Genomic DNA, 12,940 nt, shown 5'->3' on the forward strand with positions numbered 1-12,940 from the left:
AACTGAGTGATTGATTAATTGCATAATTAAAATACGTAAATTGTAATCGTAAAATAATTAATTTCTTAATTTAGTTGGCTAATAGCATACCTGAACCATCACTGTTTCATCCGAATCTGTATTTTTTTAAAATTAGGTAATTCATCGAAAAATGAAAAATCAATTTATTAACAAATCAATAAATCAAAAAAACCCTTTATAGCCAAATCATTGTTCACTGTCGTGTCCAAATATCTGCTTTTGAGCTCAAAAGGTGCCTGAGATATGGCCCATATGAGAAAGGAAATAAATAAACGGTAAATAAATTGACAATAATGAAGAAATTAATCAATTAATTGATGAATCAAAAAATGAAAAATAAAATAAGGTTTTTGCCAAAGCAAATCTTCACTTTTGTCTCCAAATTTCAGCTTTCTAGCTCAAAGGATGGCTGAGATATCACCTGGACAGACAAACAAGAAAACTGAATACTCCCTTCGGTGCCCGGCGATAATGTCATGCATCGCCTGGATATGGAATTGGGAAGGAGTGGTGCACAAAAATAAATGCAGGTGAGCGGCCCGAGACAATGGGGAAGCAGGGTTTATTATTACTTAGAATGTGTAAGCACACACCGCTAGTATATATATATTGTTTTGTTTGTGGGGTAGATGGAGGAATTTCATCGTAAAGGTAGGCCTGCATAGTGTAGCATGGTCCATGGATGAGGAGATATCTCGATGTAAATTAAGGAGGGAAAACTGTGACCTTAAGATTGTTGCATGTCACCACATTGGGGGGTGGGGGAGGGGAGGATGGTGCTGTGTTAATTAGGTAGGGTTCAAGGGTAATTTCTCCAGTAGGTGAATGCACCTGCATGACCTTTTCCTACGATTTGCATTTACAAAGCCGGTTATAAAATGGAAAGACGCTTAAACGACAACAATTGGCAGGCTATGCCCTGAGGGTTGCGATTGGTCGGGGTGATGTGAGAAGGTGCAAGAGAGACAAGAGGGCATGTTTGGGGTGCGCAGATAGTTGGTGTGAGGAACGTGGTTGAGACAGAGGGCTTCGTTTGTGCTCTCCTCTTGGCACGGCAAAATAGCAGCGTGATTCTTGTTGTTTCTGTTGGTGTGAATTCAGTCATGCACTGAAACAAGACGTTAGCAATTCACTGTTCGGCCTGGTTGTGAAGTTTGTACGCTTCGGAGAAGGTGCGAGAGAGCAGATAGTTGGGCGAGGAACGCGATTGAGACGGAGGGTCTGAATGTCTGGCTTCTCCTCGACACGACGAAGAAGGCTGCGTAATTTTGGTGTTCGGGCTGTGTGAATTTGCCCGTGTGCTGGAGCAAGACGCCAGCCATTACTGTTTGGCTGAGTTGCAAAGTTATATGTTTTATGAGGAGAGAGAGAAGAGGAGGAGCACGCGTCACAGCAATAAATCAGCGTTATCCCGTTGCATGTTCGAGGAAGAAGGTGGGCCATGGTTGCGAGTGGACTTGGTGCTTCAAAAAGGAAAGGTGTGGGAAGTTCGTTCATGAAAAGAAGCCGCATGGCGGTTTCTGGGCCCTGGCGTTGAATACCGCCGCACAAATTACCACGTATGTCTCCCGCCAAAAGCGTGACTGGGCGCCATTTTGGGTGCGGTTTCCCACGCAGGACAACGTGGTTTGATTGCCACACTCCTAAAAGATCATCTCTGTACACACAGCTCAGTGTCAGGATAAAAGGAGGGATTTTCTTTTATTTTAACTTTCCCCTTGTCAGTATTTGAGTGTGTGGAGACGTCTCAAAATTAGCTTTAGTTTACCTCACGTTTTTATTATCACGCTTTGATTTATTATCATTGTATATATTTGCGATATAGCGGATATATGAACCGCGATATAGCGGGGGATGACTGTGTGTGTGTGTGTGTGTGTGTGTGTGTGTGTGTGTGTGTGTGTGTGTGTGTGTGTGTGTGTGTGTGTGTGTGTGTGTCTGTGTGTGTGTGTGTGCGTGTGTGTGTGCGCGCGCGCGCGCGTAATTTTTCAGGAAAGTAACACTGACTGCAAATCACAAATATACCATCAGAGATGGGGAATCCCCTGCCATTGAATGAAAAAGGTCATACATATTCCAGATAATGAGGGAGGTGAATTGGAAACAAGACACCATTTGGTCATCATCTCGAAAAAGTTCCCCAGGGGTGAGGAACGTAGTGACCAAAAATAATTGAAATCAGATAAGCGGTTTTCCATTTATTACAAAAAACATTTTTTCAAGATGGCCACCCTAGTCGGCCATCTTGGATCCGGCCACGCCCAGAATCAATAGGGTTCTTCCTTTTCATGTGGTGCATGTGTGACCCAAATTTCAAATCGATATGGTGAACAGTTTATGAGTTATCGCACTCACAGCTATAAATGTTGATGCCCAGCCGGACGGACGGACGGACGACCCGGGTGACAACAATATCCCCCTTCCGCCACGTAGCGGGGGATAAAAACGACATCAAAACAAATCCCCTGAAAGGATTGTCACTTTTTCAACTGATCTCATCTGAATTAATGAAAACATATTTGTTTCCACTCAACTCGCTTCACATTTATGAACAAAGGTCAAGGCCTTGTACAGCTATACACCATTAACTGGGTTTGCTGCAGAATCTGAAAAGGCTTACAAAATATTCTAGTGAAACTAAGGAAGCAGAACTCAGATTACCAACATAACCAAGCAATGTAGGGAGACCTTCAGGAACAACGATATCAAAGCCAGCAAAACAATTATTCCATATAAGCTTGCAAAGCAATCGATAAACAAACAATCAAAACAACATGAATCCAGAACTGAAGCATTACTGTTTCAGGAAAGCCTCTAACCAAAAGTGATTTCGATAAGAGGTGAGGCTAATGCAAACAAATGACCAGAAGAAGCATGGCGATGCAGTGTGGGATAAGTGACCTGGTCTCTGTGAGCCATTGGTGGAAGGTGTTGGCATGTTGAGCAAACTCCTGACGCAGTTTGTCGTTCTCCTCCTGTCGACGTTGCTCTTTCTGAAGCTCCTGCTCACGCTCCTGGGAGGTTGAAGGTTTGGTTTTGTGTTTGCCCCAATTTATTAACAATCATTGTATGTAATAACGTTTGAGTCAACGACTGTACAGAAACCAAAAACCCAAAACAAAACAAAAGAAAAGCACAACAGGGTTGAGATCAAACCTTCATTATTTTTTGCAGGTTCCTCCAGGTTTCCTCCAGTGTCTCCATCGTGAACCAAGTGTACGGGTTGGATGTGACATTGTAGCTCTTGATCTGTTGATCGAGACTGCCCAACTGCTGGAAATCTAATTCAGCATGACTCAGTGAATCGCTGCAAATAACCAAAATAAGAAAAATTGCTCTAGTAACAACAGAATGAGTCATTCCCATGGAGTAACAGACATCCTTTGCTGAAGTGCCATGGCTGGTGAGAGAGGTACCAACACCCAGCCAATTTGCATGGTGACAATTGAAATCACCATATATGAGGAAGAGAGAGAGAGAGAGTTGGAATGAGTGGTTAAAAGTCTGTCCATGTTATCTGTGAGAGATGTAGATGGAGTCGTTACTGTTAGGATGACGGTACAACACACAGATGAACAAGAAGTGGGAGCGTAGGGGAAGCTGCAGCCAAAGGTACTCCTGGGGATTGGGAGGCGTAAGATCAGCACACAAAAATTGAGCCATTGCTGTGAAGTGCAACTCTGCTACCAGGGTGGGGTTCAGGCCCATTAAAATGGAAAAGACAATAGCCAGGGAGACACACAACGGAGTCTGGGAAGTCCTGTGGGAGGAAGAATTCTTTTGAATGTCCGGTTTATCAGCAGGGGCCTGGATTGAGAGATCTGTCAGATTGGAGCAGAGGTCTCGGATGTTTGAGGTCCACATATCTGGGGACAGGGGAAGAGGGCTTGTTGGCATGGTGCATGGATGGGAAAATAAGCTAACAGAGGGGGTGAGATAGGTGGGGAGAGGAGGAGGGTGAAAATGTGAGGGTGCGGTACAGGGCGGGGAGAGATTTTCAGCAAATGCAAAAAAAAAAAGAAAGTTAAAAAAAAAAAATTTGGCCCTCATAAGATTGTTAAAATAATCAAGAACCTCCATTCCCCAAAATGCTCAAAGACTTACAGAGAGCATTCCAAAGAGGTAGATTGTCCTGAAAATCAAAACGGAATATACTCATTGGCACATACCGGAAGGCTTCATGAGCTTCTCGCAGGGCACGGATTTCCTCAAGAGAGTTGCAGCGCACAGGGTCTGTGAGGTCCTCCTCTGCATTTTCAAACCAGCTGTTAAAAGCTGAAGCTTTTTTAGCAAATGTCAGGAAGAGTTCCTCCACCTGAACAAGAATACAACCGAAGCACAGCTTGTATCCCCACAATCAATCTGGTGCTTTCACGTACATGATCATAGTTTGCTGGCTCAGCATGTCCAGGCTTAGGTGCAAGCCTTTGTAACTACTACTCGTGCACAAACTTACAACTTGCATCTTGAGCACCCAGGGTATTGAAAAGTGGATAGGAAGGGTTGGCAATCCCTCATGGCAGTATTTGTGTTAAAGCAAATACTGCCATGCCTGCGCAATTACTTTGTAAATGCACACATATGGGCCAATTATAACAGAAGTAAATAGACATGTACCTTAAAAAAAAAAAAAAAACATTTTGTATACATAGTCGAAGCTCATGGAAAAGCTCGTACAGTGAACGGATCAAGACATAGCACGTAAAAACAGGACGCAAAATATGCATGCATGGGGTGGACAAGATGAACACAGAAGGAAACTCTATGGAGGGAAGACTGGAAAAATTTGAAAGAGGGGGGATTTGGGTGGGGTTGAGGAGGGTAGAAAAGGCCGTGTGACTTCGTGCACTCGGTTTGAATCAAGCCAAACAGGCTACTCGGGTATTCTTATGGCGAAACTGCCCAGCAAGACAATGGTCTATCACGATCAGGGCACATTACAATAGATTTTCATCTTAGGCATTCCTCTACACTCTTGCATACCTTGCGGTAATGATCTTGAGCCTGCAGTAGCTTTTGCTTGCGCGCGGATGAGCTATCAAGCAGACGGGTCCATCGTGCGAGCAAAGCTGCATGACGGGCTTCGATCGCTGGGGACTGGACATGGCGTGCATCTAATAATTGGTCTTTAAGTGCTGTGATATTGGCAATGCCCTCTTGTTGAAATGCCTGCAGGCCAGCATCAAAGGTCTCCTACGAGCAAGTAATAGGAGAGGGGGACACAAAACATATTGAAGGTATTTTTTTTTTCGACATTTCAGTGCAATTAATCTTCAAGGGGATTCTGAACTAGAAATTACCTGTTTAGTGAGGAGAGTTTGCACAGAAGACAGGTCTTTCCCATAATCCTCAGTCTTCAAGCTACTCTCCTTCTCATCTGCAAATTAAACAGCAAAAGATACATCAAGACTGACAAGTACTCAAGGGAGTGCGAAAGTGATAACCTTACTACAGATAACCAGTTATCGTGCATATTATGTAATAAAAGGACATTGGGAGATATGAATGTACATCCAGTGTTGAAAGAATAGCCTAGACACCCTGGAGGTATGCATCCTATCCTATGAGTTGTCTAGTCTGGGTTTGAATCGCCACCCAGGTATAAAGAAAGAGTCATCCTGGTGCTTCACGTTCGGGGCGATGCCTGAATGTGCGCACAGCCCATCAAAAGGGCGTCAAACCAAAGGAACCATCTACCAGCACTGATCGCTGGTGGATGTTCACGGCCCATAGTTATCCTTCACACATAGACAAGTGATCACTGGAAAACTTGCCAAATTACAAATTCCTGCCATCACCGAATGCTGTAAAGGCAACGGCAAACCAACCAGCACAACTTTTGTCGAGGAACTGCTTTGGCAGGACTGACGCTCTGTCATGAGTACTGTATGGTATTGTTACGGCTGTGGAAATTTGCAATACACCAGAAAGGTCCTCAGGTTAGATATATCGATAAGTTCATGTGTAGTTAGTCCACACCCGTTGTTTAGAGGGAATTTGTGTGATTCATCCAGGCTGCGATCCTTTGAGATAGCCGTTTTTCTTTTCTCTGTCATTATTTTGGACCAATAATCCCCCAACAACTCAAACACCACCACCTTCGCCTCTTTACCTCCACAACTCCATCCCGCAAACATCGCTTCACCGCCATTCTCAAACGACGCCCGCCAACAACCAAACCACCACAGCAAACCCCCCACCACCTTTGCCTTTCTCCCTCCACAACCATCAACCACCCCACCTGTCAACACCGAACGTCGTGCTGTCCAGGGCCCGTTCGGTGATTGTTGCCGAACGCGTCGAGCCACGAGTACAAATGGATGCCTTTACGGGAGAGGAAATCGGATCAGGGGAGGTTCACGCCCCCTTTTCCTCCGTCCAATGGGCGAGCGTCGGGTGGTGTGGCCCCGCCCCCAAGCGCGATGCATGTGGATTCCTTTTAGGAGGAAATTTGGATCGAGAGGCTCACGCCCCTTTTTGCCCGACCAATGGCTGAACATCGGGTGATGTGGCCCCGCCTACAAGCGCGTTTTGATCCGCGAATTTACATACACGCTCCTCCCCCGGTCTATAAAGACGCGAGCACAAGGCGACTCGTGGCTGGCTGGTCGAGTGAAGACGGAGGTCGTCGTCGAGGTTGTCGTTGTTGGGTCGTGGTCGAAGTCGTGGTGTCTGAGTCGTGTGTTTGCCGGGATCGGACGGCGAAGGGGACGGAGCTCGGAGTTGAGGTCGAGGGACGAGTCGCGGAGTGAAGCAGGGATGCGGAAGAGGGCTCAGGGGCGAGAGTTCGCCGGAGTCGGTGCGGTCATAAGGCCCCGCGAGCGGGACGGAGCGTCCGCCATTCCCCTCTCTCCACCCGAGCATCAACAATTCCCCCCATCCGCGCTGAGATAGCGCCGGTGACCCCGTCCGTTCCCCACCCCAACCGTGGTGTCGACCGACCAACACGTGCCTGCGCAACGCACGCCTAAAGGAGCTCACCGACCACGCCAGGGGCACGGAGTCAGGCACGTTACGCTGACATTGCGACTCGCCCGCCATCACGCCACGAGGGCGCGGGTAAGACCCCTTTGGTCTCTTGGACCTGGCCGCTCACCCAGGTCCCACGTACATTTGGTCCACGGAACTGTCTGCCCCCTTGCCTGTGAGGGTGGCTTTTATTTGCTTTTTGTGTAAATGTGTGTGTGGCGCCAGTCTTTTAAGTAAACCTGAATAAGTGCTTGTACATTGCTTTATTCGGTTGTAGCTCTGCGTTGCTTTCATTGCTTTGACTGTAATATGTGCATTCTTACTGTATGGCTGTGAATACGTGCTTGCCTTGTCTGCGTGTGTGAAATAAAGGTGCTTGTTAAATTGTGACCCGTTTCGTTGCGTCCTTTCCTTCGTTTGAAAGTGCCATCTTGCATCACGGAAGGGATTGGTAGTGGGTTTAGACACCCAGCAAGTAATCTGAACCGTCAAGGTCGGCGATAACTCCACTTGGTTATCCCCTTAGCACGGAACGAGCCGCTTAAGCGGTTCGTGTCCAGAGCCAACCTGCGGTGTGGTACAACTCCTCGGTACGCTACCCGCGCGGGTACTTAGGTATATCGACATTCGGCGATTCACCCTATTTCGCGCGGGTAGAATGCGGACTGGGTTGTGGTGAGGTTAAACCCCACCCGTGACTGGCTCCTGGCGGTAGTTCCAGGAGGGTCACGACTGAATTGTCCGTCCCGGTGGGCGACGCGGTCGCGATTCGAGTTACGTGACCGATCGCACGCCGGCGGGCGCGAATTCGTAACAGTATATTTATTTAATTATTGATCGATTGATTTTTTTTTGGCCATGACTGAAAATAAGATTCCACTTAAGATAATGTCAACAACAACCCTGTTATGCTTTTTTTTAACGATCAACATAAAGGGTGAGCAGGATGGCCTCAAAGTATGCACACTCACCTACAAGCTGTCTAGCCCGAGTTTGAATCTTGGCTCAGCTGTATACTGATCAACCACCATCCACAACCATCATCTTTTCTTCCCTCTACTATCTCTGATCATCCCCGACCCACAATCATGATCTTGTCTACCCCCATGAACCCCCAACCCCACCTCTTTCCAAATGTACAGTTTTTCCTTCCTGAGAATTTGCTTTTGTATCCACCTTGTTCACCCCATGTCCTCTGCCAGCCACTATCTCTTATTTCTCCAAGTCTCCCTCTATTTTGTCCCTCAATCCTCCTCTTGACGTTTCCCCCAATCCCCCTCTTCCTCCTGTTCCTTTTGTTCTGTTACGAACTGATCCCTTCTTTGTTGTAGTTCTTCCACGAACCTCAACAATGCACATAAAAAAACTGTCATCCTGGCGTCTCGCAGGCAATGCCATTCATCAATGTGTGTGCCGTTCCTTGGGTGGGTGTTAAACTGGACAAATCCTGTGTAGTCAGCATAAGTTGGTGGACATAGAATCTCACAGTTTCCTTTGTTAAAAGTAAGCGAGTTATCACCGGCACCCTGAACACATTACAAATTGCTGTCCCAACCAACAGAGGGCACTGTATCAATGGCATATCCGAACTCCAAGCAATGATGCAAACCAGCAGCCCATTTGCTGCATACAATATGAATGAATGACTACCGACATAGAACACATAAACTACTAAATGTTTATTCCAAAATAACCAAAATAAAAATATTGTGGCCACAACAAAACCACAAATCATTGTCCAATAAAGAACTTGACTTGCTTTTAAAGCCTTGGTGTTGCTCTGCCCCCGTTGACAGGAATAACAATGGATGAAATCAACAAAAGAATGAGTAATGTGAATCGCCATGGGAACCAAGGAGAAGATGACTTTCTGGGCGTTGACCCTTCATCCTGTTTTGCTCTGATGAAGGGTTAAAGCTGGAAATGTCAGCTTCTCATTGCTTCCCATGGCCGTTAGCATACCTCGATGAACACAGTCAATTTTCCCGTCATTCGTCATTGGTTCAGCTACCAATGTCTTTCGCAGCCTTGCGGCTGTTGCAAGCTGTCATATTTTATACACAACAGTAAAGTCCCTGTTTTCGAGAGGAGCGTCCTTCATTTGCCATCTTCATAAACACTTTTAAATCTAGTGACAGAAAGCTAGGTCAATGATCCAGTCTGAATCACGTTCTTCTGGCTGAAAGGTTCTGCTGGTGACCAAGGCCTTTCCCATCCGAACAATGAATTATTAGATTTGGAATGAATGCCTTTAAATTAAATAATCCAGAAACTGCTCACAAGTATACTTCACGCTTTTTGTCAAATTTTCACGGCCATCCCGTGGTGACAATTTGACAGTCAACTGCAGTGTGTCAAAAGCTAAATGGCTGAAACAATAAGTCTTCAGCAAATTTCCATACACTCCGACTTCTCAAAGATAGTCGTCAATGCCGGGATGTAAAAATATCATCCAATGAATTTATCACAGCTGCAAAAATCGTGAAAATTTATAAAGTACGGTAATTTGCAGTGGATGCAGCACAGCAGATTCAGCAGAGGAGTTCCGATTGCAAGAACGTACAGGTCGCCAAATCTTGGCCAATAAACAATCCACTTGTGCAGCTTATGCATATTAATGATAAGTCATGTCAGCAATAACAAAGGAGAACACAAATGAGGGACACCAACTTGACAGGAGATTAGCTTTTCACAATTGTTAAGTCTCCATTAAAATTAGCAACCAGATCCTTTTTTGGAAAATTGTGCAAGCATCAGACAAATCAACATTGTATACAAGATGTAAACCTGGGTTACCAACTTATGCCAAGATGTGACCAAACCAGCCAATTCCAATAACAACATCTCTGCTGCTCTTGCACATCCACTTTCTGCTCTGTTCAGCTTATGAGAATCCATCATTACAGATGATATGAAATCCTTCCTTTTCTCCAAGGGCCTCATCTCAGATCATCAATTCGGATTCAGACCTGATCACTGACCTCAGACATGCTGCTTCTACTCTAACAATGGATGGAGGCCCTCAATGTCAGATATGAGATCAGAGCCATCTCCCTGGACATATCTTGTGCTTTTGATACAGTCTGGCATCTTGCCTTGCTCTCCAAACTCTCTGCCGATGGCATCAAAGGCCAGCTCCGCACATGGCCTCTACTCTCGTAACCAACTTGTGGCTTTCAATGGAATCCTTTCATCTCCTGTTCCTGTCAAGGCTGGTGTGTCCCAAGGCAGTGTTCTGGCCCAGTCCTATTCCTGATCTTCATAAATGATCTCTCCAACTCTGGAAAATCCTGTTTGCTCTATCCATTTGACACTCTCTGCCGTGACATCCCTCATCCTTCAGGCAGGTAGGGCTGCAGCCTCTTCCTTCTCTTCAGAACTTGATGGAATCACAAACTGGTCAAACACAATCTTTCAATCCTGACAAATCTCACTCCCTCTCTCTCCAAAAAGGACCACCTGGCAAACCCTCCCATCAATTGACTTAACAATCCTCTTGAACAATTTCAGCCACTCAAACTTTTGGGTCTCACGATCAGCTATGATCTGTCTTGAACAAACCACACTTCAAAAATGACCTCCAAAGCCAGTTGCCAACTCGGCATCCTACACCATGAAAAGTCCTTCCTTTGAGCAACTGAACTTTAATCCACTGACAAGGCCTTCGTCTGTAGCTTCACAGAACACTGCTCTCTCATCTGGGCTGGCAGCCCTGCTTCACACCTTTATGACGTGGAAACCAAAAGCCTTAAAGATCATTGGCATCTCCCAAAATGAAGCTGAGTCGATGGGCCGATCACTTTCACATCGCAGACAGGATGGTGTTCTGTCTGACCGCCTCATTTCTGGTCTTGCACCTCTGCTCTGTACTTTGTACCTCCGTCAGGTTTTGCGAGGTTGCATGAGGACCAGCAGCAACTTCCTTCTGGTTCAACTCACGTAATCTATAATCGCTGCTCACCTGCACTCGTTCATTTCCATTTCTTCTCACCTGTGGAACAAACTTCCACATTCTTTTCAATCTTTCTTCCAGGTATTCAAGAGAGCAGCTCACCACAATCTCAATCATCCACCAGCCAAAACCATGATTTTCCTACCACCATTAATCCTCTCCTGCACACCAAGCCCACCTCTTCCCAAATTTACAGTTTTTCCTTCCTGAAAATTTGCTTCTGTATCCATCTTATCAACCCCATGCATCATCCCCTATCCCTCATTACCTCTATTTTGTCCCTCAACCCTGACCCTGTGTTTCCCTCCTCTCTTTCTACTGTTCTTTATATTTCGTTACGTCCTGATCTGTTCTATGTTCTAGCTCATCCACGAGCCAAGACTTTAAATACTAAAAACAATCGTAAAATAATACGAGTTCTCTCACGAGGAACTTCGACACAGAAGGCGGCCATTCGGCCCAAACTTCAAAGTTTGCGCTATTATTACCAACCTATGGTTGTTTTCCCATGCTCCATCCTTTTAAAATGCTGAGTGTCAAGCAAGGAAGCAACACGTACCATTTTAAAGTCTTTGGTATGACTCGGCCGGGGTTTGAACCACCAACCTCCGAGACTCAGAGCAGACGCTCCAAGCACGACACTACTCAGGCTGTTTCAACATGAATCACTTTCCAATACGTGAAAATATCCGATTAAATCTTACTATTTATTGTGTATAATTTTGCTCCATTACTCACCTTAATGATACTATACAGAAGTAGTAAAAAAATTTTTTTAATGCAAGAGGAAGTGGGGATGGTATGCGAAAAAGTATGAAAACAAGGAAGGGATGGTCACAAGAAATTATGTAAAACCATCCCCACATCCTTTGAATAATCATCCCCCACCCAATCATACGATATACAAGTGCGTTTGTTCATTTTTTTGACTTGTACACACTCCTGAACCATTTCCATTATTTAACATTCACTACACGGAATGAGTTGAAAACTGGTGGTTGTACTCTGGGAGACGGGGGGGAGGAATGGTGTCGTGCCACCTGGTAGGAGGTATTAGAGGTCATTTATTTCTGGGGAAAGTAACACGTCCATAATTCTGGGGAAATGACCTGTCCATAATTCTTTGGGAATCAACCTGTGATTATGGACCAGTTCTTCGCTCATTGAATCAAAGTAGTGACCCAGGCGCTCAGATGCCACTTACCAATCCATGACTCAACTACGTCAGCCTTCCAATTGAACTGCAGGAAGGCAGAATTCTCATCTAGGCGGGCCTTTCTTCGCCCGGCCGCGCCATCCAGTTCTGTCACCTTATCCCGCAAACCATCCACACGTTGGCGGATTGTATCTGCATGGTGATTATTCTTGGGGAAAGGGAAGCAAAGAGCAGGTTTCCACTCATCAATCAAAACCTTAAGGTCTCACGATATATTCCATTGTAATGCTTCGACGGAAACATTCTCAGTGCGACAAATCAATGTAATTTTACCGACCATAGCTGTCATAGATAAGATGCATTGCATTTATTACAATTATGCTATGGTCAACCAAAACATTCTTGGCTGCAAGTAACCATACACCTGTTAACACAGCCTACCTTCTGCACCAGCTGCTCTGCATTGGTACACACATCATTGACGCGCTCATGGTGCACAGCAAAGTCTGTCTCAAAAGCCTCATGCTTTTTTAGCAGGCCCTACAGAGCAGCGAGAAAATGTACAGAGATAATTGAGATGCTTACGAAATCGATGTTTGTCGCAAATGTAAGAATAAATCAAGGCAATGTTGTTTCAGTCGATCTCAAAAATAATCGGCACATTTCAGCAATTTATCTTTAATTTCACATCAAATCAGAGCAGTGAATCATAAGGAAGCTTGTTGCCTAAAAGTGTGCGAATTTTGTCATCACTCTTGAACTAACTCAGCAAATCAACAAAGCAGATCAAGCATTTTATCGACATCTGCACCTTTTGATACAATGACCTTTCTGCACATGCA

At 45.2% G+C, this 12,940-nt stretch overlaps 1 protein-coding gene across 1 annotated transcript in view; it reads right to left on the reverse strand.

Annotated features, from left to right (window-relative positions):
* Window positions 1-12,940, reverse strand: part of SPTAN1 (spectrin alpha, non-erythrocytic 1) — a 179,946-nt gene that overhangs the window by 23,804 nt on the left and 143,202 nt on the right. Inside the window, exons 45-51 of the mRNA XM_085896171.1 lie at window positions 12,540-12,638; window positions 12,147-12,306; window positions 5,322-5,398; window positions 5,005-5,214; window positions 4,191-4,336; window positions 3,178-3,328; window positions 2,923-3,035 (exon numbers count right to left, since the gene is read on the reverse strand). Coding sequence (XP_085752297.1) covers window positions 2,923-3,035; window positions 3,178-3,328; window positions 4,191-4,336; window positions 5,005-5,214; window positions 5,322-5,398; window positions 12,147-12,306; window positions 12,540-12,638 — 956 coding nt within the window. The remainder of the gene's footprint in view (window positions 1-2,922; window positions 3,036-3,177; window positions 3,329-4,190; window positions 4,337-5,004; window positions 5,215-5,321; window positions 5,399-12,146; window positions 12,307-12,539; window positions 12,639-12,940) is intronic.

The sequence above is a fragment of the Eptatretus burgeri genome, chromosome 1, assembly GCF_056783735.1.
Source record: "Eptatretus burgeri isolate ZD-2024b chromosome 1, Ebu_testis_v1, whole genome shotgun sequence".
In the NCBI taxonomy this organism is placed as follows: Eukaryota; Metazoa; Chordata; class Myxini; order Myxiniformes; family Myxinidae; genus Eptatretus; species Eptatretus burgeri.